This window comes from Salvelinus namaycush, chromosome 2, assembly GCF_016432855.1.
Source record: "Salvelinus namaycush isolate Seneca chromosome 2, SaNama_1.0, whole genome shotgun sequence".
Lineage (NCBI taxonomy): Eukaryota > Metazoa > Chordata > Actinopteri > Salmoniformes > Salmonidae > Salvelinus > Salvelinus namaycush.
The window spans coordinates 34,029,942-34,057,081 of NC_052308.1; the positions used below are offsets into that span (position 1 = coordinate 34,029,942).

Below are 27,140 nucleotides of genomic sequence, written 5' to 3' on the forward strand. Positions count from 1 at the left end.
AAGTGGCATTGGGGACACATAAATGACTTTGGTGTTTGAACCCTAAGGAGGGATGGGGGAGGCTCAAGACTGTGTGGGAGGGAGGGAGAAGGGGGCTTTTCAATTGAGAAAGGAGTAGAGGAGGGGGGCTGAGAGAAAGAGCAAGAGTACACAGTGGCAGAATACCTGACCACTGTGACTGACCCAACATTAAGGAAATGTTTGACTACGTACAGTTTCAGTGAGCATAGCTTTTGTGAGTGTAATGTTTACTGTTAATTTTTATTGTTTATTTCACTTTTGTTTATTATCTATTACACTTGCTTTGGCAATGTAAACATATGTTTCCCATGCCAATAAAGCCCTTAAATTGGAATTAAAATAGAAAGAAAGACAGGGAGGGAGGCATGGTGTTTGTTTTCATTTGTAAAATATGAAATATGAAGAGGAGGAAGGGAAAGCAGAGGGAGAACATAGGATAGAAAGTTTGTTATGTGACCAACCAGACTAATGGGCCCGCCCCCGGCTCTCTAGTTCCCTCCCTGCTCCCCCCCCCCCCCCCCCCCCCCCCCCTCTTTGCTGAGAGAACAGGCTGTTGGTTCACTCCAAAGTATCACTGGCTGTGTGTGAGAGGCCCAGAGAGCTAAGGAGAGGGGGGTGTTTAGATCAGTTACAACTCCCAATGAGAAACACCCAGAGAGTGGAGAGGGTGACTGAGAGTGGGAAGTAGTCTGGAGCTCAAGAGAAGAGAGAAAGAGGAGACAAAAGGGAAAAAAGCTGTTCAACTCCAAGACCAATACACAGAGAGAAGCCAGTCAAGGACTTTATCAGAGTGGAACCAAACAGAGGCTGAGACAGACGCACAGCACCTGGAGAAGGTTCACCCCGACTGAAAGTGACAGAGGTCCACTATTACAACAACCACAAGCCTGGACAGCCAGTCCTGCTCTGAGCTGCTCTTGTTTTTCTCTGGGTGGAAATTCCTCTGAGACGTCACTGCTAGCTAAGCTCAGCTGAACAACCACAGCAGAAGAGGACTCTGGTGTTGTTGTGGTTGTTGGACAAAATAGTGTGTGTGGAGCTAGAGAGAGGAACATGTTTGACTGTATGGAGGCTCTAGGGATGGCCCCTCGGCCACTCTTCGACGTGTCCACTCAGGGGGCTTGTATGCTGGGCAAGGCCACCCCCTTCTTCCCTGGTCTGGACCCCTTTGCCTGGGCTGGGACAGCCAGTGTTCAGTGTAAGTGAAGTATTTGCTCTGTCTCCTCACTCGACTCATCAGACTGTAAAGGCTTGTGTGTGTGCTGTGCGTGTTTTTGCAGAGACAGGGTTTTCACTCTCCTCATCAGGCCGGTGAGGCCGGTGGTGTTATTGTGATCATGCGGAAAGAGTGACAATCTCAGTGTGCATGTGTGTCCTTATCAGAGTGCTGATGTTATCATAGAGCTCTCTCCACAGGAAGAGACAGATTCCATTTGATTCTCGTGCCCTTTCTCATCCTCCAGTTTGTTTGTTTATGTGCTCAGTGTGTGGGACTGCATATTTATTCATCATCACGTTTGTTTTCTTTTTGAATGACTTCAGATGAATGATTTAGCTTTCTCTCACAATATGGGCCCCTTGACCTTGTGAGGTGTTTAGAAGCTAACTACCAAAGTCAAAATGAAAGGGGATCCTTAAGAGGGATCACAAGAGGCCCAATGATGAAAGCCTAGGACCCATTTCAGTAGAGATATGGGTAACTGATGCAATGTGAATAACTAGGCCTACTTAAAAACATAATTAGCATCTAACTTAAAAGTTCATTTGAGGGCAAAACTGTTAATGAAGAATAACTAGAGCATGAATAAGTAGGACAATACAGCTTTACAGTAACAACTGAGGCCTTGGGGTATAACAGAGCCATGTCTCTCTCTCTTTTCCTAGAGGCTTTGCCACTTTGCTAACACACATCATGCCTGTATGAGTGAAAAGGAGTGAAAAACAATGGGTGTGAGAAAATAAGTTGTGATTGTTATGCAGCCCATCTACCCTCACCACTGTATTTCATATGATAATAGCATACTCTGGCACTGGCAACATGGTGTTTCTGGCATGCTCATTTGAATATGAAAGATGAGGGGGGGCCTTGCCATTGCGCTATAAGAACGTGTTCAGGCAGGGAAGACACAGGAAACTATTACAGATGTTATATTGATCTATTTCATCCAGATGGCCTACACGCTTTTACGCAAGGCTGTGCCCCTTAGCGCCTTGTGTGTCGATTTTATAATTGCGACCTATGGGGAATTCTACTTCATGACAGTAGGCCTACACCGTGTGCTGGTAAGTTTAAGTTCTTCAAGGTGAACTGCCTATATATCTTCATTAATTGTGAAGACACCAGGGTTTCAGGCGCTGTCAGCCCCACGGTGTTTCCCGTAATGAAGACGAATGAGCTGTCAGGACGAGCGAGACCACAGCCGGTCTCAACTCGCTAAATACAATCGCCAACTTCTGAGGGGACAGGAGGACAACAAAATACTGCTACAGTTGTATTGAACATCGAAACTATGAGCCGTTCTTTATTCGGTAACAGTCTAGGTCCTATAATGTCCTAAGTGACCTTATTATTACGTTTCTGTTGCGCAAATGTACATAGTGGCCACCAGAACACTTTTTGATTGAAGAGAATGAGATTTATTTTTCCACGAACACTTTAAGTGAATTAAGTTCCGTTTATAAACTACTTTTCTCTGGTCGTACGATTGGTTGCCTTCACAAAATAGTATCTGTTAGGCAGTTTGAGAAAGAGACAAAGATAAGGAGGAAACCGAGTAGGTCTAAAGACCACAGAAATGTCCTTTGATAGGCGTGGATGGCCCCGGGCGGGGAGAGAGAAAAGAGGGATCTAGTGTTGAGTGTTCATCTTTAGAACGGTGTTCTGTTTCCATCCTCTGTTCCCAATAACCTCAGTAAACATCGAGAGACAATAACTTGCGAAGAGGCGTAATTCACCCACTCTATTCACACTGGTTAGCCCTCATTGTTGCCAACAGACGGATGAGCTAGCAATGGCTCACCCTTACATTGCCAAACATGGAAAGGTCGAACTAAAATCTAATTTAGGTAGTAGGATAGCATAATAACCAGTAAGAACTCATTCACATTCTCAAAGTAGTGGGTCTTTGTGAGTGTGTTCAACCTGGACTCAGGGGTAGACGTAACATAGTAAAAGAAAATCACTGGACATTCCAATTAGTATGATATGTTCCGTATGGTAGCCTATATATTAACTTGTGGATGTCCATCATCCATTTTGTATGATATTTTATTAATTCCAATTTGTTTTGACTAATGTTAGCTAGGTGGCTAACGTTAACTACGCTAGGGGTTAAGGTTAGGAGTTAGGCTAAAGGGTTAGGGGAAGGGTTAGCTAACACGCTAAGTAGTTGTAAAGTAGCTAAAAAAAAGTAGTAAGTAGTTGCAAAAGTTGTCCGTGATGAGATTGGAACACACAACTTTTAGGTTGCTAGACGTTTGCATTATACCACGCACCCTACTTTCCTTTTTTGCCTTAAAGATGCTCCGACATTTCCTGGTTGCTAAAATTTTAATAGTTCGCCTAATTTCAGTTTATGTGACAAAACAAACAGGTATAGTGTAGAGAATTATTGTACCATCTAAACCGCTGTGAAATATATTTTCCATAAACAAAAATATTGTATTTTCAGCTGTTTGAAGCTGGTGTACAAAACCAAAAGTTAAAGATGCAAAAAGGAAACTTAAGAATGGGAAGTATAGAAATAGCACACATAGAACATATTTACTGCTTCTTAGACTTGCTTTCAATGAGAATGACAGATCTATAACACACATTTCTATGAATTTGTTTGTGTCGACCAAAAATGTACGTATTACAGCTTTAAGTAACCTTCTGTCTTATATAGCCATACCAAACGTAGCATGTCATACTAATTTTTACATTACTATGTTAAGTCTAGTCTATGAGACCGACTCGACCAGGCTGGTGTGTTTGATGTTTGAGGTTTTTTGCCCTTGGAAGGTGAACTACCGTGTGTCATTGTTTAGCATTGACAGAAAGGAGGTCAATGATAGATTGACAGGCTTGTCAACAACAAACGAGGCCATCACGTTTTTCACAAAAAGACAACCCAAGCTCTTTTTCAGCTCTATTACTTTGACACACTGCATTGTGTTTTATCGAATTTGATAAGGTAAATATTCTGAAGGCTGTAGGTCTTTCTCATATATCATCAGCAGAATAGAACATTTGGCCTACAGGAGAACACAACACATCAGCACTAGTATCAACAACACAGCCAACCTGTGAAGGATCCGCCAGGGGGTAGATTGGAATAGAGGCTCTGTCACAGTGTGGAGCTTGGTCATGTTACTTCTCTAAATTCTCATAATCCGGGATAGGCATTCAGGCGGCCCTAGTGTGTGTGTGTGTGGCCAGTTTTCCTGTTTTCTGTTGTTTTTAGTTCAGGACCTTTCTGCCTCCCTTGGTTTCAATGTCAGGCGTTATGGAGAGAGCACAGACAGGCCAAAGTCAGGATCTGTGTGCGTGTGTCCCTCTTTGCACACCGGTGGGCTTCCTAATAAAGAAAGAGAAAGGCATCATTTTAAACACTATTAAATAAAGTAGACATGGTATTGTACAATAATGAAAGCAACACCAAACAAGGACTATACATGCCATTATTTTGAATTCTTATGAGTGTGCTGCTGTATATGTGTGTCCGTCTCACTGAATCATGCATACAGTATCCCTCGGATCTTGTGTCTTGTCAGAATACGTCAACATCATTTGTTTGCCTTTAATGAAGGCCTTTAATTATTCAATTATAATTACAAAAGGCTCAATTAAGAGATTAGACTGCCTGCAGGGACGGGGCAGCAAGAAGAGAGGGATGAAAGGGGGATGAATGGGGGTTTGATTAGGGATTAAGATTTACCCCTTACAATTCCATCCCTTCTTCTGTATTCAGGGGGTTTCGTCCTTTCATCAGAGAATACGCCAGCATGTCTTCTCTGGGAGTGATAACACTAATCCTCTGTCTCTCTCTGCTTCTCTCCTCTCTGCCCTTGATGTCTTATTCACTACCACCTTGAAGGTCATATGGCCACATTATACGTGTCATGACTATGTTAGGAAGCTCAGGTGAAATAGGATTAAATGTTAGTTTGTTTTAAATGCTGTGCCTTCAGGATTAAATAATATGGTTACAGATTAACTGTAAAGTGAGAATATTTCTCTAAGAGAAATTGGAGAGGCAGGATGAAATCTACATTGCAGTATGTAGAGTAATACATTAGCATAAATGTACTTTTTTCATGGTCAAATAAAAATGGCAAATACTTTGACACTCACAGGTATATGTTTTTAGCTTCCATAATAAGACATGTATGCACAAAGGCAACAGGTTGTAAAGTAAGAATTTACACAAACATACTTGAGCCAGTTTGATTAAATCGGTCTAAAACAAGGATAGGGAGACAGAGTGAAATACTATATGTGAGGTAGATGGTAGTTGAGAGGGTTTAGAGGGAGAGTGAGAGAGAATACATCCCATAGACGGTGTGTGTATTTGTGTCTGTGGTGTGTGTGCTTTTGTGTGTCTGTCTCAGTGCTCAGACGGCTGTCCCTGTTTGTGCCTGCACAGATTTCACAGGCCCCTGATGGAATTCAGTAATAGCATTTTATAGCTTGTCTTCAGTGGGCAAGGGAACACAGTAAATAATATTGGTTGTCCATGGTGCGTCCACTCCTATGCGTCCTACACAGTGTCCTGGGACGCCTCTGGGCTGGCTTTGTCATAGTGCCATTGGGCCAGGGCCAGTGGGAGAAGGACCCAGTCAACCCTACCCTTTGTATTAGTCTGTCATTGTTTTCCAAAGTCAGAGAACCACTCATTTACATGATATAAAGATTTTCTACATTATACAGTACCGGTCAAAAGCTTGGACACACCTACTCATTCAAGGGTTTATCTTTATTTTTACTATTTTCTACATTGTAAAATAATAGTGAAGACATCAAACCTATGAAACAACACATATGGAATCATGTAGTAAGCAAAAAAGTTTTCAACAAATCAAAATATATTTTATATTTGAGATTCTTCACAGCAGCCTCCCTTTGCCTTGATGACAGCCTTGCACACTCTTGACTGGTACACTATATTTTGGACATTATTGGACTGTCGTCAGGCACCTCTCTATGGTTTCTCCCAGATAGACATAGAATGGTTGTAAATGGCGTGAGGTGACGCCTCAGGACTACCTGTGTGTGTTAGTGTATGGTCTCTGTCTGTCTCTGGGAGTGTGTATGTATCGAAGTTTGAGATCCAACCCCAGAGGAAGTGGGGATCCTGTCTTCCTGTGGCAGTGCAATGCTGAGCAGAACACCAGTAAGTAGCTAGTCAACTGATTGTTACTCTTCAGTCAAAAATAACCTGTGCTAAGCTTTAGCTACTGTGTATGTTTGAGTTGCTGTTTGAGTTATTAACTGAGGCCTGTTCAGATGTGCTAAACTGGCCGACCACACAAAAGGGATTGATTTTGAGTGACTGATTAGTTGATTGATGATTGATATGTTGATGATTGATATGTTGATTTACTGGTTGAGAATCCTGGTCTGAAATTGCTAATGCAAAGTTAGTTGAAATGCCTTGTGGGACTTGTAGCTAGGTTGTTTAGATACTCAAACCTCTCTCAGTCAGATGAGTGCTTTAGTAATTGTGGTGACTGAACCACTTGTATTGCACTAGGATTAGTGGTTCTTGACAGTAATGACAAATTGTTTCCCAATTTCAGTGTAACTCAAACAATCTTAAAAGTAATGGGATTAGCTTGGTCGAGTTATTGAAAAGCAGTTACTGTAGCATGAGGAAGCAGCCAGGCAGCACTGTAGTGCCTCACCTGTTGTAATGAATAGTCTTTACCGTCTAGTCTTGTTCTAGCTTGTCTCAGACTCTGTAATTCCCCTTTTCATTGTGTCATAACAGTCTTTCCCATCCATGGCCACAACACATTGACTTCAATGGTTGGATGTTTGGAAACAATTGAAACGTGCGCGTGTGTGTGTGTGTGTGTGTGTGTGTGTGTGTGTGTGTGTGTGTGTGTGTGTGTGTGTGTGTGTGTGTGTGTGTGTGTGTGTGTGTGTGTGTGTGTGTGTGTGTGTGTGTGTGTGTGTGTGTGTGTGTGTGTGTGGGTCTATGTGTGTTTTTGTCTCAGTGTTGTTGTTCATCAAGGTGGGATTAGGAAGGCATGGCTGTTTGAAGCATAGTGTTGGTCATCTGACAAGAAAGTGTTGTGCAGAAAGTAGGGGTAGTTGGTGAGTAGGGGAGATGAGGGGTGGCCAAATGTTGACTCCGTTTCATCCAAAAAAAGGGGTGAAATAAAAAGGTAGCTTTATGAGGTGTTGTAAAGAAGAAAGGCTGCTTTGTATGCAATGTGAGGTGAATGTGAGGGGCAATCCTGATTTAACAACCGTCCCTAAAAAAAGAACCCCCCCCCCCCCCCCCCCCCTCACAAAGAAACCCTGCCTTCCTGTCCATCTCTGTTAGGAGAAAAACATATGGGAGTAAATATTGCATAAAACACTGCAGTTGTATTTATAGAGTGAACATATACAAAAGTCAGTACAGATGTAGGATCTTCATTTGAGCCAATCTGCTACAGTAGGAAAGTAACCCTGCAGCAACAGGAAATATTAAGTATTATGTGGATTTTAATGAATGGATATTTTTGTAGGGGTCAAGTCTGAAATTTCAAGTCTGACATTTCAAAGTGGAAATTACAAACTTTAGAAGCCTTTTTAAACCTCAAATACACTACAAGTTGTACATTTCCTGAATGTTCCCTGCAACAGGGTGATCATATTAAGATCCTACATCTGTAGGTGAACTTGCAGCATTACTCTCCACATTATCTGTGTGTATGTGTGTGTGTTTGCCGTATAGTCCACGGCTGTGTGTCGTTCTAGTAAGGGTGTGATAATTCCTCTCGGATTGTGTGTGTGCATGCATGAGCTGGTGTGTGCTCATGTGTTTGTGCGTGTGACCCCCTCTTGCCTGTGCGTTTGGTGTTGCTGTTTTTATGGAGCCATCTCCTGGACGGTAGACTGGTTTTATCACAGGCTTTCCTTTCAAAGAAGCTGCCAATGACAGGAAGGGCTCCTCCTCCCAACAGAGCAGGAAGGCAGAAGGGGGAGAGAGGGAGGGGTATGGGACAGGCCGGGGAGGGGGAAGGGAGGTGAGGGAGGATGGGGGGTGTAGGTATTGAACTTAAGACAGCTGACGAAAGGAAGTGCCATTGCTCCACATTTTAGACTGAAATGTCTTCGACCCACCCCCCCGTGCTAACACATACACGCACTCAGCATATCCTCTCCTGGGGTTCAGGCTTATTTGGGGCTCCCGAGTGGCGCAGTGGTCTAAGGCACTGCATCTCAGTGCAAGAAGCATCACTACAGTCCCTGGTTCAAATCCAAGCTGTATCACATTTGGCTGTGATTGGGAGTCCCATAGGATGGTGCACAATTGGCCCAGCGTTGTTGGGGTTAGGCCGGGGTAGGCCGTCATTGTGAATAAGAATTTGTTCTTAAATGACTTGCCTGGTAAAATACAAAAATCCTTATTGGTTATCTGTAAACATAGGCCTATCTGTTATAACGAACTAGTATGTTTAACACCAGTGTACAGATACAACTCTAGAATGACCCATTAAATCAGTTCACACATTTGCCCACATCATGCTCATTTCAAAGAGTGAGTGGTCATTGTGGAGCATATGGGTTTGAAGACACACAAGGGAATTGTTTTCCTGTTTGTTGGTATATACAGGATGGGATGAGTTAACGTAGTCTCCATTTTCTCCCTCAGATCAGGCTTACGGTGGTGTTCTTGTGTGTTGTTCCCACATACTGTATGTGTTGTTCCCTTATTTCACACTGAAAGTCACACTGAAAGTCACACTGAAAACCGATACACACATTCCAACATGTTCATACACTGAAACCAGCCTACACTCACACACATTCACACGCACACACATTCCACACCAGACTCCAGAACATTTTGTGAGGCGAGAAGTTATGTAAAAGGAAATTTGCAAACCAAATGAGTCTTTGGAGACCTGATAGCGCCATACTGTAGATTGGAGCACGTCCAATTTAAAACTGAACGCCTACAGTCATGTACCGAGATTCCATTATGTTGGCACAACTGAAGTTTGTGCAGAAACTCATCTCTATAAAATGCCATCTCATATCGATCATTAGAACTCGAAAAAGCCATGTGACCCTGACCAGGAAAAAATACTATTAAGTTATTGCCAGGTATCACTAGGACATGGAGTTTTTCCTTGTCAGATACCTGTGTCAGGAACACTACTTATGGGTCCTAAGTGGCGCAGCGGTCTAAGGCGTCACTACAAACACTGGTTCGATCCCGGGCTGTATCACAACCGGCTGTGATCGGGAGTCCCATAGGGCGCCGCACAATTGGCCCAGCGTCGTCCGGGTTAGGGGATGGTTTGGCCGGGGTAAGCCGTCATTGTAAAACAAGAATTTGTTCTTAACGGTCTTGCCTAGTAAATAAAATATAACTATTTTGTTGAAAATACAAGGGAAGATAAACGTAGACAAAATCACAGGATACTCCCATAGTAACATCCCATGGAGAGGGTCTGTCAAGCCCACCAGGCTGGCTGAAGCCCACCAGGCTGGCTGAAGCCCACCCCTGAGAAGTCTGAACTGCCCCTTGGGCAATGCGCCCCACTCTGTCGCCCACAGCGTATGAAAGGAGCCCTTCATCACAGCATACATTCAACACGCTACACCGTGTGCATGTGGGTGCGTGCTGGATATGAAAATGCATTTCTCACCGCTAGGATCCATGTGACATATATGACAAATGGGTGAAAAGTTTGCATAAGGTCTTGACTAAAGCTTCTTCACGGTCCGGCTGTTGTAGCAAGCAAACTGTACTAACGTAGGCTATAGCCTACACTGACAAAAAAAAATCATTGTGTAACTGACAAGCTTGTATCTACATTGAGGTTCATTCAGACATCTAATGAGTCTCAAAGGTCAAGAAAACTCTGTAATTAGATGAAAAATGTACATGGCCTCAGTGTATGTCAGCCTCATGCCCCAGCTGTAATAGCTAGCATAGGTAGAGCGAGTTAAGACAGACCTATGCTGCATGGTTGAAAGACAGACAGGGAGAAAGAGGGGGATAGATGGGGGAGTGTGTGAAGGCCAACCGATGGTAGAAAGTGGTGCATGTATAAGTGACAAGGGGGGATTATGAAGACTCACTCCCTCCCCTGCAAAAAGAAGCCATGCAAAAACAGAGGGGATTAGGAGTAAAATGATACGGTATTGTGATGGCTCTGCTGTACCTGCCCTCCCCACCCACACCCCCCATCACCCCTCCTCATAGCCTAGGCTGACACACGGCACTCAGGATGGGGATTGTCATGCTAATTGAGTCCCAGGCTTCTGGGGGCTGATAAGGAAGGCCTCAGGTTTCACAGGAGCTTTTGTTTTCTAAACAGTGATGTGTCGAGCTGAGACACACTGAAGGAGAAGCAGAGAGAGAGAAAGAGGGAGCGAAGCGAGAGAGTGAGAAAGACAATTAGACCCAACCAAATCATGAGAAAACAAAAAGATAATTACTTGACACATTAGAAGAAATTAACAAAAAAACAGAGGAATTAGAATGCTATTTGGCCCTAAACAGAGAGTACACAGTGGCAGAATATCTAACCACTGTGACTGACCCAAACTTAAGGAATACTTTGCCTATGTACAGACTCAGTGAGCATGGCCTTGCTATTGAGAAAGGCTGCCGTAGGCAGACCTGGATCTCAAGAGAAGACAGGTTATGTGCACACAAAATGAAGTGGAAACTGAGTTGCACTTCCTAACCTCCTGCCAAATGTATGACCATATTAGAGATACATATTTCCCTCAAATTACACAGATCCATAAATAATTCGAAAACAAACCCAATTTTGATTAACTCCCATGTCTATTGGGTGAAATACCGTAGTGTGCCATCACATCAGCAAGATTTGTGACCTGTTGCCACAAGAAAAGGGAAGAACAAACATCATTGTAAATACAACCCATATTTATGTTTATTTATTTTCCCTTTTGTACTTTAACTATTTGCACATCGTTAAAACACTGTATATAGACATAATATTACATTTGAAATGTCTTTATTCTTTTGGAACTTCTGTGACTGTAATGTTCACTGTTACTTTTTTAATTGTTTATTGTTTATTTCACTTTTGTTTATTATCTACTTCACTTGCTTTGGCAATGTAAACATATGTTTCCCATGCCAATAAAGCCCTTGAATTGAATTGAAAGAGAGGGGGAGTGCGAGAGAGAGCAAGAGAGAGATGTGTAGAGCTGAGACACCCTGAAGGAGAAGCAGAGAAAAAGAAAGAGGGAGTGAGAGAGAATGAAAGGAAGAGGGAGATGAAAAAGGTGAACGCAAGAGAGAGAGATAGAGAGAGAGAGCAAACTGCAGCTAACTAAAGCACCAGGGTAGCCACAGACCCACTTTTGCACAAAGTGAAAAGGTGGAAGAAGGAAGGTAGAGGGATAAACAAGGATGGAGAGAGGAAGGTGGGAGAGAGAGAGGGATAAAGTGAGATGGAGGGAGTTGTGAGTGGTGGAGCTGGTCTAATTGCTTGTCTAGGGGTAGTCCTATGGATGCTGATTGATGTAGTGACACGCTGTGAGGTAAGCCCTGGGTGAAGAAAGAGACAGAAGGAGAGAGAGAAGGGCGTTTTTTCAGGCTGAGGCTCAGAGGCTGGGCTCAGTTCAGGGTGATGACAGATCCTGACAGATCCAGGCCCCCTCTCTCTCGGTCTCTTCCAGCCAGGTGGAGCTGGGATTGTCCCAATCTATTTCTCTGTGTTCTCCTGTTTTCCCTCACTCATGTCCTTCTATGCCCCTTCCTTTTTCTCTGTCTCCCTCTCTCCCTTTATCTTGTGTCCTTTTGTCTTTTCTCCCTTTTCTGTCTCTCCCTCTCTCCACCTCTCCCCCCTCGCGTCAGACATTGTCAGTCACTACCTCTCCCCTGGCGCCACATGCAGCTCCTCGTTTTCAATAGGAGCCTTTTTTCTGGGCCTTTCTTTCATTGTAGTGTTACTACATAAATAGAAAACAGCACTCCGGTTACAGTGTCCCTCACTCAGCACCAACCCACTACCACCTCCACTACCTGTCTCTACTGACAGCATGGGTGTTCCAAAAGGTACCCTATTCCCTATATAGTATTGGGCCCCGTGTGGCTCAGTTGGTAGAGCATGGCGCTTGCAACGCCAGGGTTGTGGGTTCGATTCCCACGGGGGGCCAGTACAAAAAAAAAAGTATGAATGTATGTACTTGTAAGTCGCTCTGGATAAGAGCATCTGCTAAATGACTTAAATGTAAATAGTACTCTAATTCCCTATATAGTGCTCCAATTCCCTATATAGTGCTCCAATTCCCTATATAGTGCTCCAATTCCCTATATAGTACTCTAATTCCCTATATAGTACTCTAATTCCCTATATAGTGCTCTAATTTCCTATGGGCCCTGGTAAGAAGTAGTAATTTTGGACATATCCTGGGACTGGGTCTCTGTCTGTCTCAGGCCATGGTAGAAGGATTTGGGGCCCAGGATTATATTTCGGAATGCTCAGACATATTCGCTTGATCGTCTACATGCGATCACAATTAAGCAACCTCAGTCTTCTATAACACTGATCAGAGCAGTTATAGTGAACGAGGGCCCAGAGTTATTCCTGGTTGGGATTGCTGGTCACGAAAAAGTCCTGACTCTAATCACCAGCCGTAAAAGCAACAGTGGCTGTGGTTCCTGTGACCATATGTTACGTTCGTCGTTAGAAGGTGCAGCGTGGTAGGCGTACATTTTCCTTTAATTTAAATGTTCCACCAAAAAAAACAATAAACAACTCAATGAACGCAAAGCTAGGAGTACAAACACATGCAACACAAAAAGACAAGATCCCACAACAGAAAGTGGGAAAAAGGGCTGCCTAAGTATGATCCCCAATCAGAGACAACGATAGACAGCTGCCTCTGATTGGGAACCATACTCGGCCAAAAACAAAGAAATAGACAACATAGAATGCCCACCCCAAATCACACCCTGACCTAACCAAATAGAGAAATAAAACGTCTCTCTAAGGTCAGGGCGAGACAACATAGGAGCAACAGTTGAAGTAGTGGTAGCATCTCAATGTAGGCTATTGGTTGTAGTAAGATGTTGGGCTACCGATGGTGGTAGTGGTTTTGGTAGTGGTTTTAGGCTATTGGTCTAGTAGTAGTACTAATGTTAGTGGTAGACTCGTAGCTTATTGGTAGCTAGTACTAATGGTATTGTTAGTGGTGGTAGTAGACTGTTAGGCTATTGGTAGCTGGTACTAATGGTAGTGGTGGTAGTAGACTGTTAGGCTATTGATAGCTGGTACTAATGGTAGTGGTGGTAGTAGACTGTTACACTATTGGTAGCTAGTACTAATAGTATTTGTATTTGTTTTTATTATGGATCCCCATTAGCTACTGCCAAGACAGCAGCTACTCCTCCTGGGGTCCAGCAAAATTAAGGCAGTTCTAAAATTTTAAACACATTACAATACATTCACAACAGATTTCACAACACATCAAGTGTGTGCCCTCAGGCCCCTCTACTACCACATATCTACAACACAAAATCCATGTGTACGTGTGTGTATAGTGCGTATGTTATCGTGTGTGTGTATGCATGTGTCTGTGCCTATGTTTGTGTTGCTTCACAGTCACTGCTCTTCCATAAGGTGTATTTCTATCAGTTTTTAATCAAATTTTACTGCTTGCATGAGTTACTTGATGTGGAATATAGTTCTGTGTAGTTATGGCTCTATGTAGTACTGTGTGCCTCCCATAGTCTGTGCTGGACTTAGGGAATGTGAAGAGACCTCTGGTGGCATGTCTTGTGGGGTATGCATGGGTGTCCGAGCTGTGTGCCAGTAGTTTAAACAGACAGCTTGGTGCATTCAACATGTAAATACCTCTCACAAATACAAGTCGTGATGAAGTTAATCTCTCTTCCACTTTGAGCCAGGAGAGATTGACATGAATATGATTAATATTAGCTCTCAGTGTACATCCAAGGGCCAGCCGTGCTGCCCTGTTCTGAGCCAATTGCAATTTAGTGTACATCCAAGGGCCAGCCGTGCTGCCCTGTTCTGAGCCAATTGCCGGTGCCACAAAGTCCCTCTTTGTGGCACCTGATCACACGCCTGAACAGTAGTCCAGGTGCGACAAAACTAGGGCCTGTAGGACCTGCCTTGTCGATAGTGCTGTTAAGAAGGCAGAGCAGCGCTTTATGATGGACAGACTTCTCCCCATCTTAGCTACTGTTGTATCAATATGTTTTGGCCAAGACAGTTTACGATCCAGGACTACTCCAAGCAGTTTAGTCACCTCAACTTGCTCAATTTCCACATGATTTATTACAAGATTAAGCTGAGGTTTAGGGTTTAGTGAATGATTTATCCCAAATACAATGCTTTCAGTTTTTGAAATATTTAGGAAAGACTTATTCCTTGCCACCCATTCTGAAACTAACTGCAGCTTTTTGTTAAGTGTTGCAGTCATTTCAGTCCCTGCAGTAGCTGACGTGTATAGTGTTGAGTCATCCGCATATATAGACACATTACTTTATATTACTCAAAGCCAGTGGCATGTCGTTAGTAAAGATTGAAAAATGCAAGGGGCCTAGACACTTGCCCTGGGGAATTCCTGATTCTACCTGGATTATGTTGGAGAGGCTTCCATTAAAAAACACTCTCTGTGTTCTGTTAGAGAGGTAACTATTTATCCACAATATATCAAGGGGTGTAAAGCCATAACACATACATTTTTCCAGTAGCAGACTAGGATCGATAATATCAAAAGCCACACTGAAGTCTAACAAAACAGCCCCTACAATCTTTTATTCATCAATTTCTTTCAGCCAATCATCAGTCATTGATGTAAGTGCTGTGCTTGTTGAATGTCCTTCCCTATAACCGTACTGAAAGTCTGTTGTCAATTTGTTTATTGTAAAATAGCATTGTCAAACACAATTTTTCCCAGAAGATTACTAAGGGTTGGTAAACAGGCTGATTGGTCGGCTATTTGAGCCAGTAAAGGGGGCTTTACTATTCTTAGGTAGCGGAATGACGTTTTGATACATTGATAGCATCTCATCTCATATGTATATGTATATACCTGTAGATATATGTATATGTATATACTGTATTCTATACCATCTACTGCATCTTGCCTATGCCGCACGGCCATCGCTCTTTCATATATTTATATGTACATATTCTTATTCATCCCTTTACATTTGTGTGTATAAGGTAGTCATTGTGAATTTGTTAGATTACTTGTTAGATATTACTGCACTGTCGGTACTAGAAGCATAAGCATTACGCGACACTCGCATTAACATCTGCTAACCATGTGACCAATACAATTTGATTTGATTTGATATGTCAAATAGGAGTGGCAATATCGTCCGCTATTATCCTGGTAGTGGTGGTAGTAGACGGTTAGGTTTTTGGTAGCTAGTACTAATGGTAGTGATGGTAGTAGACTGTTACGCTGTTGATAGCTGGTACTAAAATGTTCAGCTAAAATGCCGCCGGAGCAGAGGTTTTATGTGCCCCCAACCGATTGTGTTTTTTTTTTGTTTATCTGCGTTGTTTGTAACTCATTTTTTTACTATTTTTGTACATAATGTTGCCGCTATCGTCTCTTATGACCGAAAAATAACTTCTAGACATCAGGACTGCGATTACTCACCACGGATTAGCAGAATCCTTTTTCTTCTTTCACGACTCTGAAGAGCCCGAGGCGGAGGATATACAGCTCCCTCGGGAACAGGCCCCGACCCCAGTGATCAGCGTGAAGAGGAGGCGGAGAAAGAGAGGCCGGAGGGCGGGCTGCCTTCTGAGGAGTAGGAGGCGATCGAATAAACGACCACTCCCCTCAATTCTGCTCGCGAACTTGCAATCATGGACAATAAAATGGACGAGTTATTGGGAAGATTAAACTGCCAACAAGACATTAAAAACTGTAACATCTTATGCTTCACGGAGACGTGGCTCAATGACGACAATATTAACATACTAACCAGCTAACTAACCATATTAACCAGCTATCAGCTGGTTATACGATATACCGGCAGGATAGAACAGCGGCATCTGATAAGACAAGGGGCGGCGGTCAATGTATTTTTGTAATCAACAGCTGGTGCACGATATCTAAGGAAGTCTCGAGCCATTGCTTGCCTGACGGACAGTTTCTCATGATAAGCTGCTGACCACATTACCTACCGAGAGAGTTCTCATCTATATTCTTTGTAGCTGTTTACATACCACCACAGTCAGAGGCTGGCACCAAGATAGCATTGACTGAGCTGTATTCCACCATAATCAAACAACAAAACGCTCACCCAGAGGCGGCGCTCTTAGTAGCCGGGGACTTTCAGGGAAACTTAAATCAGTTTTACCAAATTTCTATCAACATGTTAAAACAAATCTGACCATAATTCTATCCTCCTGATTCCTGCTAACAAACAAAAATTAAAGCAGGAAGCACCAGTGTTAGATCAATAAAAAAGTGGTCAGATGAAGCAGATGCTAAGCTACAGCACTGTTTTGCTAGCACAGACTGCTAGCACAGTTCCGCTAGCACAGTTCCGGGATTCCTCCGATGGCATTGAGGAGTACACCACATCTGTCATTGGCTTCATCAATAAGTGCATCGATGACGTCATCCCCACAGTGACCGTACATAAATACCCCACCCATAAACCATGGATTACAGGCAGCATCCGCACTGAGCTAAAAGCTAGAGCTGCCGTTTTCAAGGAGCGGGACTCTAACCCAGAAGCTTACAAGAAATCCCGCTATGCCCTCCAACGAACCATCAAACAGGCAAAGCGTCAATACAGGACTAAGATTGAACCGTACCACACCGGCTCTGACGCTCGCCGGATGTGGCAGGGCTTGCAAACCATTACAGACTACAAAGGGAAGCACAGCCGAGAGCTGCCCAGTGACACGAGCATACCGGATGAGGGAAACTACTTCTATGCTCGCTTCGAGGCAAATAACACTGAAACATGCACGAGAGCACCAGCTGTACCGGAAGACTGTGTGATCACGCTCTCCGCAGCCGATGTGAGTAAGACCTTTAGACAGGTCAACATTCACAAGGCCGCAGGGCCAGATGGATTACCAGGACGTGTACTTCGAGCATGCACTGAACAACTGGCAAGTGTCTTCACTGACATTTTCAACCTCTCCCTGTCTGAGTCTGTAATACCAACATGTTTCAAGCAGACCACCATAGTCCCTGTGGCCAAGAACCCTAAGGGAACCTGCCTAAATGACTACCGACCCGTAGCACTCACGTCTGTAGCCATGAAGTGCTTTGAAAGGCTGGTCATGGCTCACATCAACACCATCATCCCAGAAATCCTAGACCCACTCCAATTTGCATACCGCCCCAACAGATCCACAGATAATTTAGTTTCTATTGCATTCCACACTGCCCTTTCCCACCTGGACAGAAGGAACACCTATGTGAGAATGCTATTTATTGACTACAGCTCAGCATTCAACACCATAGTGCCCTCAAAGCTCATCAATAAGCTAAGGACCCTGGGACTAAACACCTCCCTCTGCAACTGGATCCTGGACTTCCTGACGGGCCGCCCCCAGGTGGTAAGGGTAGGTAACAACACATCCGACATGCTGATCCTCAACACAGGGGCCCCTCAGGGGTGCGTGCTCATTCCCCTCCTGTACTCCCTGTTCACTCATGACTGCATGGCCAGGCACGACTCCAACACCATCATTAAATTTGCCGATGACACAACAGTGGTAGGCGTGATCACCGACAACAACGAGGCAGCCTATAGGGAGGAGGTCAGAGACCTGGCCGTGTGGTGCCAGGACAACAACCTCTCCCTCAATGTGATCAAGACAAAGGAGATGATTGTGGACTACAGGAAAAAGAGGACCAAGCACGCCCCCATTCTCATCGACGGGGCTGCAGTGGAGCAGGTTGAGAGCTTCAAGTTCCAAGCACACCATGACAGTCGTGAAGTGGGCACAAAAAAACCTATTCCCCCTCAGGAGACTGAAACGATTTGGCATGGGTCATCAGATCCTGAAAAGGTTCTACAGCTGCACCATCGAGAGCATCCTGACTTGTTGCATCACTGCCTGGTATGGCAACCGCTCAGCCTCCGACCGCAAGGCACTACAGAGGGTAGAGCGAACAGCCCAGTACATCACTGGGGCCAAGCTTCCTGCCATCCAGGACCTCTATACCAGGTGGTGTCAGAGGAAGGCCCTGAAAATTGTCAAATACTCCAGCCACCCTAGTCATAGACTGTTCTTTCTGCTACCACATGACAAGCGGTACAGGAGTGTCAAGTCTAGGTCCAAGAGGCTTCTAAACAGCTTCTACCCTCAAGCCATAAGACTCCTGAACATCTAGTCAAATGGCTACCCAGACTATTCACATTGCCCCCCCACCCCCCACCCCTTCCCCCCTCCACACCACTGTCACTCTCTGTTTTCATCTATGCAGAGTCACCAAAATTAACTCTACCTACATGTACATACTGCTTCAACTGACCGGTGCCCCTGCATATTGACTATGTACCGCCACCCCCCTGTATATAGTGTTATTTTACTGCTCCTCTTTAACTACTTGTTACTTTTATCTCTTATTCTTATCCATATTTTTTTTAAACTGCACTGTCGGTTAGGGGCTCGTAAGTAAGCATTGTAAGGTCTACACCTGTTGTATTCGGCGCATGTGACTAATAACATTTGATTTGATTTGATTTACTAATGGTAGTGGTGGTAATAGACTGTTACAATATTGGTAGCTAGTACTAATGGTAGTGGTGGTAATAGACTGTTATGCTATTGGTAGCTAGTACTAATGGTAGTGGTGGTAATAGACTGTTACACTATTGGTAGCTAGTACTAATGGTAGTGGTGGTAATAGACTGTTAGGCTATTGGTAGCTAATACTAATGTAGTGGTGGTAATAGACTGTTACACTATTGGTAGCTAGTACTAATGGTAGTGGTGGTAATAGACTGTTAGGCTATTGGTAGCTAATACTAATGTAGTGGTGGTAATAGACTGTTACACTATTGGTAGCTAGTACTAATGGTAGTGGTGGTAATAGACTGTTATGCTATTGGTAGCTAGTACTAATGGTAGTGGTGGTAATAGACTGTTATGCTATTTGTAGCTAATACTAATGGTAGTGGTGGTAGTAGACTGTTACACTATTGGTAGCTAGTACTAATGGTAGTGGTGGTAATAGACTGTTAGGCAATTGGTAGCTAATACTAATGGTGGTGGTAATAGACTGTTAGGCTATTGGTAGCTAGTACTAATGGTAGTGGTGGTAATAGACTGTTACACTATTGGTAGCTAGTACTAATGGTAGTGGTGGTAATAGACTGTTAGGCTATTGGTAGCTAATACTAATGTAGTGGTGGTAATAGACTGTTATGCTATTTGTAGCTAATACTAATGGTAGTGGTGGTAGTAGACTGTTACACTATTGGTAGCTAGTACTAATGGTAGTGGTGGTAATAGACTGTTATGCTATTGGTAGCTAGTACTAATGGTGGTGGTGGTAATTGACTGTTAGGCTATTGGTAGCTAATACTAATGGTAGTGGTGGTAGTAGACTGTTACACTATTTGTAGCTAGTACTAATGGTGGTGGTAATAGACTGTTAGGCTATTGGTAGCTAGTACTAATGGTGGTGGTGGTAGTAGACTGTTACACTATTTGTAGCTAGTACTAATGGTAGTGGTGGTAATAGACTGTTACACTATTTGTAGCTAGTACTAATGGTGGTGGTAATAGACTGTTAGGCTATTGGTAGCTAGTACTAATGGTGGTGGTGGTAGTAGACTGTTACACTATTGGTAGCTAGTACTAATGGTAGTGGTGGTAGTAGACCATTACACTATTTGTAGCTAGTACTAATGGTAGTGGTGGTAATAGACCATTACACTATTTGTAGCTAGTACTAATGGTGGTGGTGGTAGTAGACTGTTAGGCTATTGGTAGCTAGTACTAATGGTGGTGGTGGTAATAGACTGTTACACTATTTGTAGCTAGTACTAATGGTGGTGGTAATAGACTGTTAGGCTATTGGTAGCTAGTACTAATGGTGGTGGTGGTAGTAGACTGTTACACTATTGGTAGCTAGTACTAATGGTAGTGGTGGTAGTAGACTGTTAGGCTATTGGTAGCTAGTACTAATGGTGGTGGTGGTAGTAGACTGTTACACTGTTTGTAGCTAGTACTAATGGTAGTGGTGGTAATAGACTGTTACACTGTTTGTAGCTAGTACTAATGGTAGTGGTGGTAATAGACTGTTACACTGTTTGTAGCTAGTACTAATAGTAGTGGTGGTAGTAGACTGTTACACTGTTTGTAGCTAATACTAATGGTGGTGGTGGTCTTACAAAACATCTCATCAGTCAAGGTCAAAGCTAAAGGGTCAGAGTTTTATTCCACCTCTCTAGCCACTGGGAGCACTCTGTCCTCTAACTCTCATGTCTTTCTCTTTCTTCCCTCTATTTCTCTCTTCATTTGTCCCGCTCTTCTTTTATTAGATTATTCCTTTATGCCCTTTTCTACTATTTTTGAAGTCTCGCCTCTCTTGTTAAACGCAGGCCCTAGTGTGAGAGAGAGGGGGCTGGAGGGGTGTAGAGGAGGAGGAAGGGTGGGGGGAGGTGGGGGTGTGTAGAGGTCCACATTTGGGCCAGAACTGTTCTTTCCATTGAAGATGGCAGCTAGGAGGGGGGCTGTGCGTGGCTTTTGGATTTTCAACGCCTCCATTTTTGTTTTTTTTGTCTTTTTTTACGGGGAAGGGATGCGAGGGTCCAGCTGGTGGTGTGAATGGCTGTCCAAGGTGACTGGATCCCAATAAAGAGGCGGTTGGCCTGGCCGGGGGCCTCCTTCCCAGCCCAGACACAACCTTTATAGGCCAGCTTACGAGCCTGGTCCTCTATTAAACCCTGGCCAGCCTGCGCTGAGGAATTTAGGGCCAGGAAACAAGAGAAAAACAGGGGGGTTTGGGAATGGGCATGGGGAGGTGAAGTTGGGGTGACTGAAGGTGAAAGTTGAAAGGCATGTTAGAGGGGATTGTTTTGGGGGCTTGGTCGGTGAATGTAGCTAAATATATGTGTATATGTGCTTTTGACCATTTATAAATGAATGTGTGTGTGTGTGTGTGTCTATGCAAATGTCTGCTCTTTGTTGTGTGTGTGAAGTCAGGAAAAACACAGTGCATTTGTAGTTATGTTAAGTAGCTAGATGGTGCATAGACCTGAAATGGTCAGTGATGAAAAAGAGAAGGACTGCACTCTTAGAATTAAGGTGAATACAAAATAAAGACGTTTTCCCTTTTAGACATGGACCAAGGTTTCACTCATCTGGGCTTCATCCATGTCGTGTTGTCTCTGTGTTCAAATGTTTGTCTGTGTGTGTGTGTGTGTGTGTGTGTGTGTGTGTGTGTGTGTGTGTGTGTGTGTGTGTGTGTGTGTGTGTGTGTGTGTGTGTGTGTGTGTGTGTGTGTGTGTGTGTGTGTGTGTGTGTGTGTGTGTGTGTGTGTTTGACGTTGTTTATTTTGAAGGTTTTCATTGGCAGCAGTTGAATGACTGCTTGTGGGACAGCAAATGGTGTTATATTGTGTGCCATTTTCCCCCTGCGAGACAGAAGGGAGGGACAGAGGGAGACAGCAGTCTCATAAACACCTTCAGTCTGTTTGTTCAAATGTGACTAGAGGTATACAAGCATGTCGGGTTGGACAGGCATTCAAAATAAAAAAAGACACACACACACACACACACACACACACACACACACACACACACACACACACACACACACACACACACACACACACACACACACACACACACACACACACACACACACACACACTATTCAGCTGTCAGTTAGTCAGACAGTCAGAGGTATGCTCCACCCCCCACTCCCCAGAAGTGGAGACGGCAATCAAATCTCATCTGCCAATCAGCATTTTATCAGCATAGCCATCTGGCCATCAGCTAATTGTGTCTCTTTTCCCTCTTTCGATCTCTCTCTTTCTCTCTCTCTCCAATGTCAATCAGTGCTGAACCAACCCCCCATCTCTTAAAATGTTTGCCTTTGAGCTGCCCTCCTGGGTAGAGCTGAAAGGCTGGGCTAGAGGGGGGTTGGGCTTGTTTGTTGACAAGTCTGCCTTTATCAGTTACTCCATATCTATATATCAGCTTAACTTATTTAGGGAACAACACTGTGGGTCCCATTGAACCCCAGTCGGGTATTGTACTTGTAATGCACCTTCAAAGATGTTTGGGGGCTTCAGAAAGAGTTGCGTTAATCCTCTGACACACAGTATACCTATTAGCTGCAATACTGAAATGTGCAGTAAGTTAAAGTCTGTCTTTCTTGCCCCCTACTCACTCTCTCTCTCTCTCTCTCTCTCTCTCTCTCTCTCTCTCTCTCTCTCTCTCTCTCTCTCTCTCTCTCTCTCTCTCTCTCTCTCTCTCTCTCTCTCTCTCTCTCTCCCTCTCTCTCTCTCTCAATTACATTCAAAGTGCTTTATTGGCATGGGAAACATATGTTTACATTGCCAAAGCAAGTGAAATAGATAATAAACAAAAGTGAAATAAACAATCTCTTTCTTTCCCTCTATGTGAGCAGCAGTAGAGACCCAGAGCACCAGCTCTGAGGAGATGGTGCCCAGTTCACCCTCTCCGCCCCCTCCTCCTCGCATCTACAAGCCTTGCTTCGTGTGCCAGGACAAGTCCTCTGGATACCACTATGGGGTCAGCTCATGTGAGGGCTGCAAGGTGAGACACACAAAGAGACTCAGTCAATATGTACAGACAGGATGTGTAACCCAAGCAAATACATGATATATACAGAACATGCATACACAAACAAACAAACAAGCCATGAACAGTCAGACAGGGGCACACAGACAGTCTACCATAATTGTGTCCATGCAGTTCATCCCTATTCTGACGTTAGAGGATGAAAAGATGCCTGTGCTGCCCTCTGGTGGAATCTTTATCTAAGGACAAAGGCATGGGCTCAAATCCCCTCCTGTGGCTATGGAGTGAGAGATCTATGCTCCCGGAAACAATGTTTTAATGGCTGATTTCTCTCTCTTTTACTCTCTCTTGGTCTCTCGGTTCCTCATACTTTCTCTGTATCTCTCGGTCTCTCTTTCTCTCTCTCTCTCTCTCTCTCTCTCTCTCTCTCTCTCTTTCAGGGATTCTTCCGGCGCAGTATTCAGAAGAACATGGTGTATACCTGCCACCGAGACAAGAACTGTCAGATCAACAAGGTGACCCGTAACCGTTGTCAGTACTGCCGGCTGCAGAAGTGCTTTGAGGTCGGCATGTCCAAAGAAGGTGAGTGCCAGGGCCTCAGAAAGATTGCATTACAACCAGTTTTGCCCATACCTTCTGGGTATGCTGTGCTCAAGTGTAAAGGTGTGAGGGGATCAGAGATGGTTGGAATACAGAGAGCGTGTGAGAGTGATTGTGTGGCAAAGAGTGTTTTGGAAAGGGATCTCAGTACAGTCCATGTCTGTACTGGGGTAGCACTGAAATCACAATATGGCCGCTCTATAAGTGGACATCCTGAGAGGAAGGAAGGAGGGAAGCATGAGGGATGTGTTGCTCTATTAGATGACAACAACTACCACCAATCTATCACTTTCCCTTTCACTGTTGTCTCAAAGAGTAGGGTCACGGCCAGCCATTATCAACGGCAACTCTGAAGCAATAGAGTTAAGTGCCATGTTCAAGTGCACATCGGCAGTTTTTACACCTTGTCGGCTCATGGATTCGAACTAGCGACCTTTCGGTTACTGGCCCAACTCTCTAACCGCCAGGCTACCTGCTGCCTTGTCCCCCATGCAGCGGTGCGTAATGACAGGAACAAGAAGAAGAAGGATGTGAAGGAGGAGGTGGTGTTGCCGGAGAGCTATGAGCTCAGTGGAGAACTGGAGGAGCTGGTCAACAAAGTCAGCAAGGCCCACAAAGACACCTTCCCCTCACTCGTCCAGCTGGGCAAATACACTACAGTGAGTCAAATACAGACACACACGCACACGCACACACACGCACACACGAATCTCAGCCCTCTCTCTCTCTGTGTCTCTCCTGTGTTCCAGAACTCCAGTGCAGACCACCGTGTACAGTTGGATCTGGGGCTGTGGGATAAGTTCAGTGAACTTTCCACCAAGTGCATCATCAAAATAGTGGAGTTTGCCAAGCGCCTGCCAGGCTTCACCACCCTCACCATCGCTGACCAGATCACACTCCTCAAATCAGCCTGTCTGGACATACTGGTACCTAAACACCTCTCTCCCCCCACCTCCACTCTGTCTGTACTCCTCTCTCCCTCACTACTCTTTACAGTGCACACTCATGTCTCCCTCCACCTTCACTCATCTCTCCCTCCACCTTCACCCTTCTCTCCCTCACTACAATCTATCCACTCCTCTCTCCCTTACAATGCTCTATCCATACTTCGCTTTCCCTCAACACACTATACACACACATTGCACAATCCACATGTCACTGTCCTCCATCCTCTGTCACTCCCTACACTTTACACTACCTCCTCTTCTTCGTCCTCCCTTTTCATCATCCTTGTTGTCGTTATTCCCCTAACCTCTCTATCTTCTCCTCTCCTCACTCTCAGATGCTGAGGATCTGCACTCGCTACACTCCGGAGCAGGACACAATGACCTTCTCAGACGGGCTGACTCTGAACCGGACCCAGATGCACAACGCAGGCTTCGGCCCGCTCACAGAACTGGTGTTTGCCTTTGCTGGCCAGCTGTTGCCTCTGGAGATGGACGACACAGAGACTGGCCTCCTCAGCGCCATCTGCCTCATCTGTGGAGGTACTGCAGCATTGGCTGTTATTGTTTGTGTTCATGTGTGTGTTTGTGTGACTGTGTGTGTGTGTGTGTGTGTGTGTGTGTGTGTGTGTGTGTGTGTGTGTGCGCGCGCGCATGTGTGTTTGTCTCAATATACTAAGCACTCTCTCCTCTTCTCTTTTTGTTCACGTCTTTTTTCCCCCCTGACCCTATGTCATTGGCTGCTTACTCTTCCTCACCCTCTATCATTGCCCACCCCCCTTCCTGACCCTGTGTGTTGGCTCTCTCCCTCAGACCGTATGGACTTGGAGGAGCCCCAGAAGGTAGACAAGCTGCAGGAGCCCCTCCTGGAGGCCCTAAAGATCTACGCCCGCCGCAGACGCCCCAACAAGCCCCATTTGTTCCCCCGTATGCTGATGAAGGTCACTGACCTCAGGGGCATCAGCACCAAGGGTCAGTACAGATAAGGATCTGCACAGCCTAGATCTCTATTCATAACATAGGCTATAGCCTTAACGCATCCTGACACATAGATCAATATGCATGTACAGTAGATCCTCAGACTCCGGCTTTCAATCAGTATTGATAGAGACATAGAGCCACAAATAATTAACAATTAATAACTAACTGATTGTAAGTTGCTCTGGAGGAGTCTGCTAAATGGCTCAAATGTAAATGTGAATGTAAACTCATGTTTATGCATGTCTCTGTCTCGCTCTCTCTCTGTGTACTGTAGGTGCAGAGAGGGCCATCACTCTGAAGATGGAGATCCCAGGCCCCATGCCTCCTCTGATCAGGGAGATGCTGGAGAACCCTGAAGCCTTTGAGGACAGCAGCGACTCTGGGGACAGCGCCTCTGCCGCCGCCCCCCCCGCCATCCAGGCCATCAAGAAAGAGAGAGAGGAGGAGAAGAGCCTGGAGGAGGAAGATGAAGAGGATGAATGGGGGGATGAGGATAGGGAGAGAGGGGCGGACAGCGATGGGGAGCCTTGGGGGGAGGCTGCAGTGGCAGCAGGGGGGTCCCAGAAAGGGGCGACTGGGAGAGCCCAGTGAGAGACATAGTGATGCACTCTGACCCATACACATCACCTCCTGCTCCACCACCCTCAGACAGACCAACACTCCCTGTCCTAGCACACCAAGTCATCTCCCTACATGAGCAGCCCATCCTGTAACAAGGGTCTTTGCCAAGACATAGCATTCACCTCTGTTGTTACACTACCCCCCCCCCCCCCCCCCCCATACATTTACAAATATACACACATACACATACATACTGTATACCCATAATAATTCCCTCTTTGCTCTAGATAAACAGAGAAGTAAAGGCTGTATATGTATTGCACCGACTCTGACACTCCATGGTGAAACGGGCCCTTTCTATAGGAACACGTGGAACATGTAGTCCGGGAAATAAGAGAAGAGAGAGAAAAACAAGCACTAAGTGTCACTGAGTTGGGACAAGGGTCACGAGAGATCACTGTGCCAACCATAAGACTGACCATTATGTTACTTTACAACGCTGTCTCCAAACAAACAGAAACATAAGGAAATGCAAAGCGGAGTGGCAGCAGCTTCAAGCGGGGGTCTATAGGAAATATACTCCCCCACTTTCCTTAAGGGCTAGGATAAGTGCAAGAGCAATGACGAAACGACATCTGCAACAACCAAACTCTTAATGTGGAAACCATTGCCACACATGCCTTTGAAAATAATTTCCAGTGACATTTGACCTTTTTTCTTCTATTGTATGATTTTCCAAAAGAAAACGTATGCATTCATATTTCACCATATTGTATATTCATGTGTATTACTATGCATTTTTCTATTTGATCGTTTTTTTGTATGTTTGTGCTTCAGTCATGCTCATGTTTGATGAGCCATCTCAAACTAGCGATAGATTCTCAATCTGGCAACCCATCTCGCAAACTGGCAACTCTCTTCTAATCTTTACATTGTCTGTGCTTGTGACTTCACTCATTGGGACAGAGCTTACTATAGATCTCTGTAGGGTGAGACAAACTAAAACAACAAGGATTTTACAAGCTATAGTTCATAAACACACAAACACACTCATTAAACATCCATGTGTGCAGGGTCAATGTTATGCTTTTTAATGCCAATGCTTTGA

At 44.5% G+C, this 27,140-nt stretch overlaps 1 protein-coding gene across 1 annotated transcript; it reads left to right on the plus strand.

The window, feature by feature from the left end:
• The first annotated feature begins 644 nt into the window (after positions 1-644).
• Positions 645-26,244, plus strand: LOC120061836 (retinoic acid receptor gamma-A-like). Its single transcript, XM_039011632.1, has 8 exons — positions 645-1,219; positions 22,813-22,961; positions 23,387-23,528; positions 24,042-24,205; positions 24,296-24,472; positions 24,829-25,033; positions 25,304-25,462; positions 25,746-26,244. The coding sequence occupies exons 1-8, from the start codon at positions 1,075-1,077 to the stop codon at positions 26,060-26,062; spliced, it is 1,458 nt and encodes a 485-aa protein (XP_038867560.1). The 5' UTR covers positions 645-1,074; the 3' UTR covers positions 26,063-26,244.
• The last annotated feature ends 896 nt before the right edge of the window (positions 26,245-27,140 follow it).

Bases quoted from the DNA above. Each gene is read 5' to 3' on its own strand.
- LOC120061836 (XM_039011632.1), top strand. From the start codon at position 1,075: ATGTTTGACTGTATGGAGGCTCTAGGGATGGCCCCTCGGCCACTCTTC. The intron at 1,220-22,812 runs GTAAGTGAAGTA...CTATGTGAGCAG, and splicing joins TGGGACAGCCAGTGTTCAGT to CAGTAGAGACCCAGAGCACC. The intron at 25,034-25,303 runs GTACTGCAGCAT...TCTCTCCCTCAG, and splicing joins CATCTGCCTCATCTGTGGAG to ACCGTATGGACTTGGAGGAG.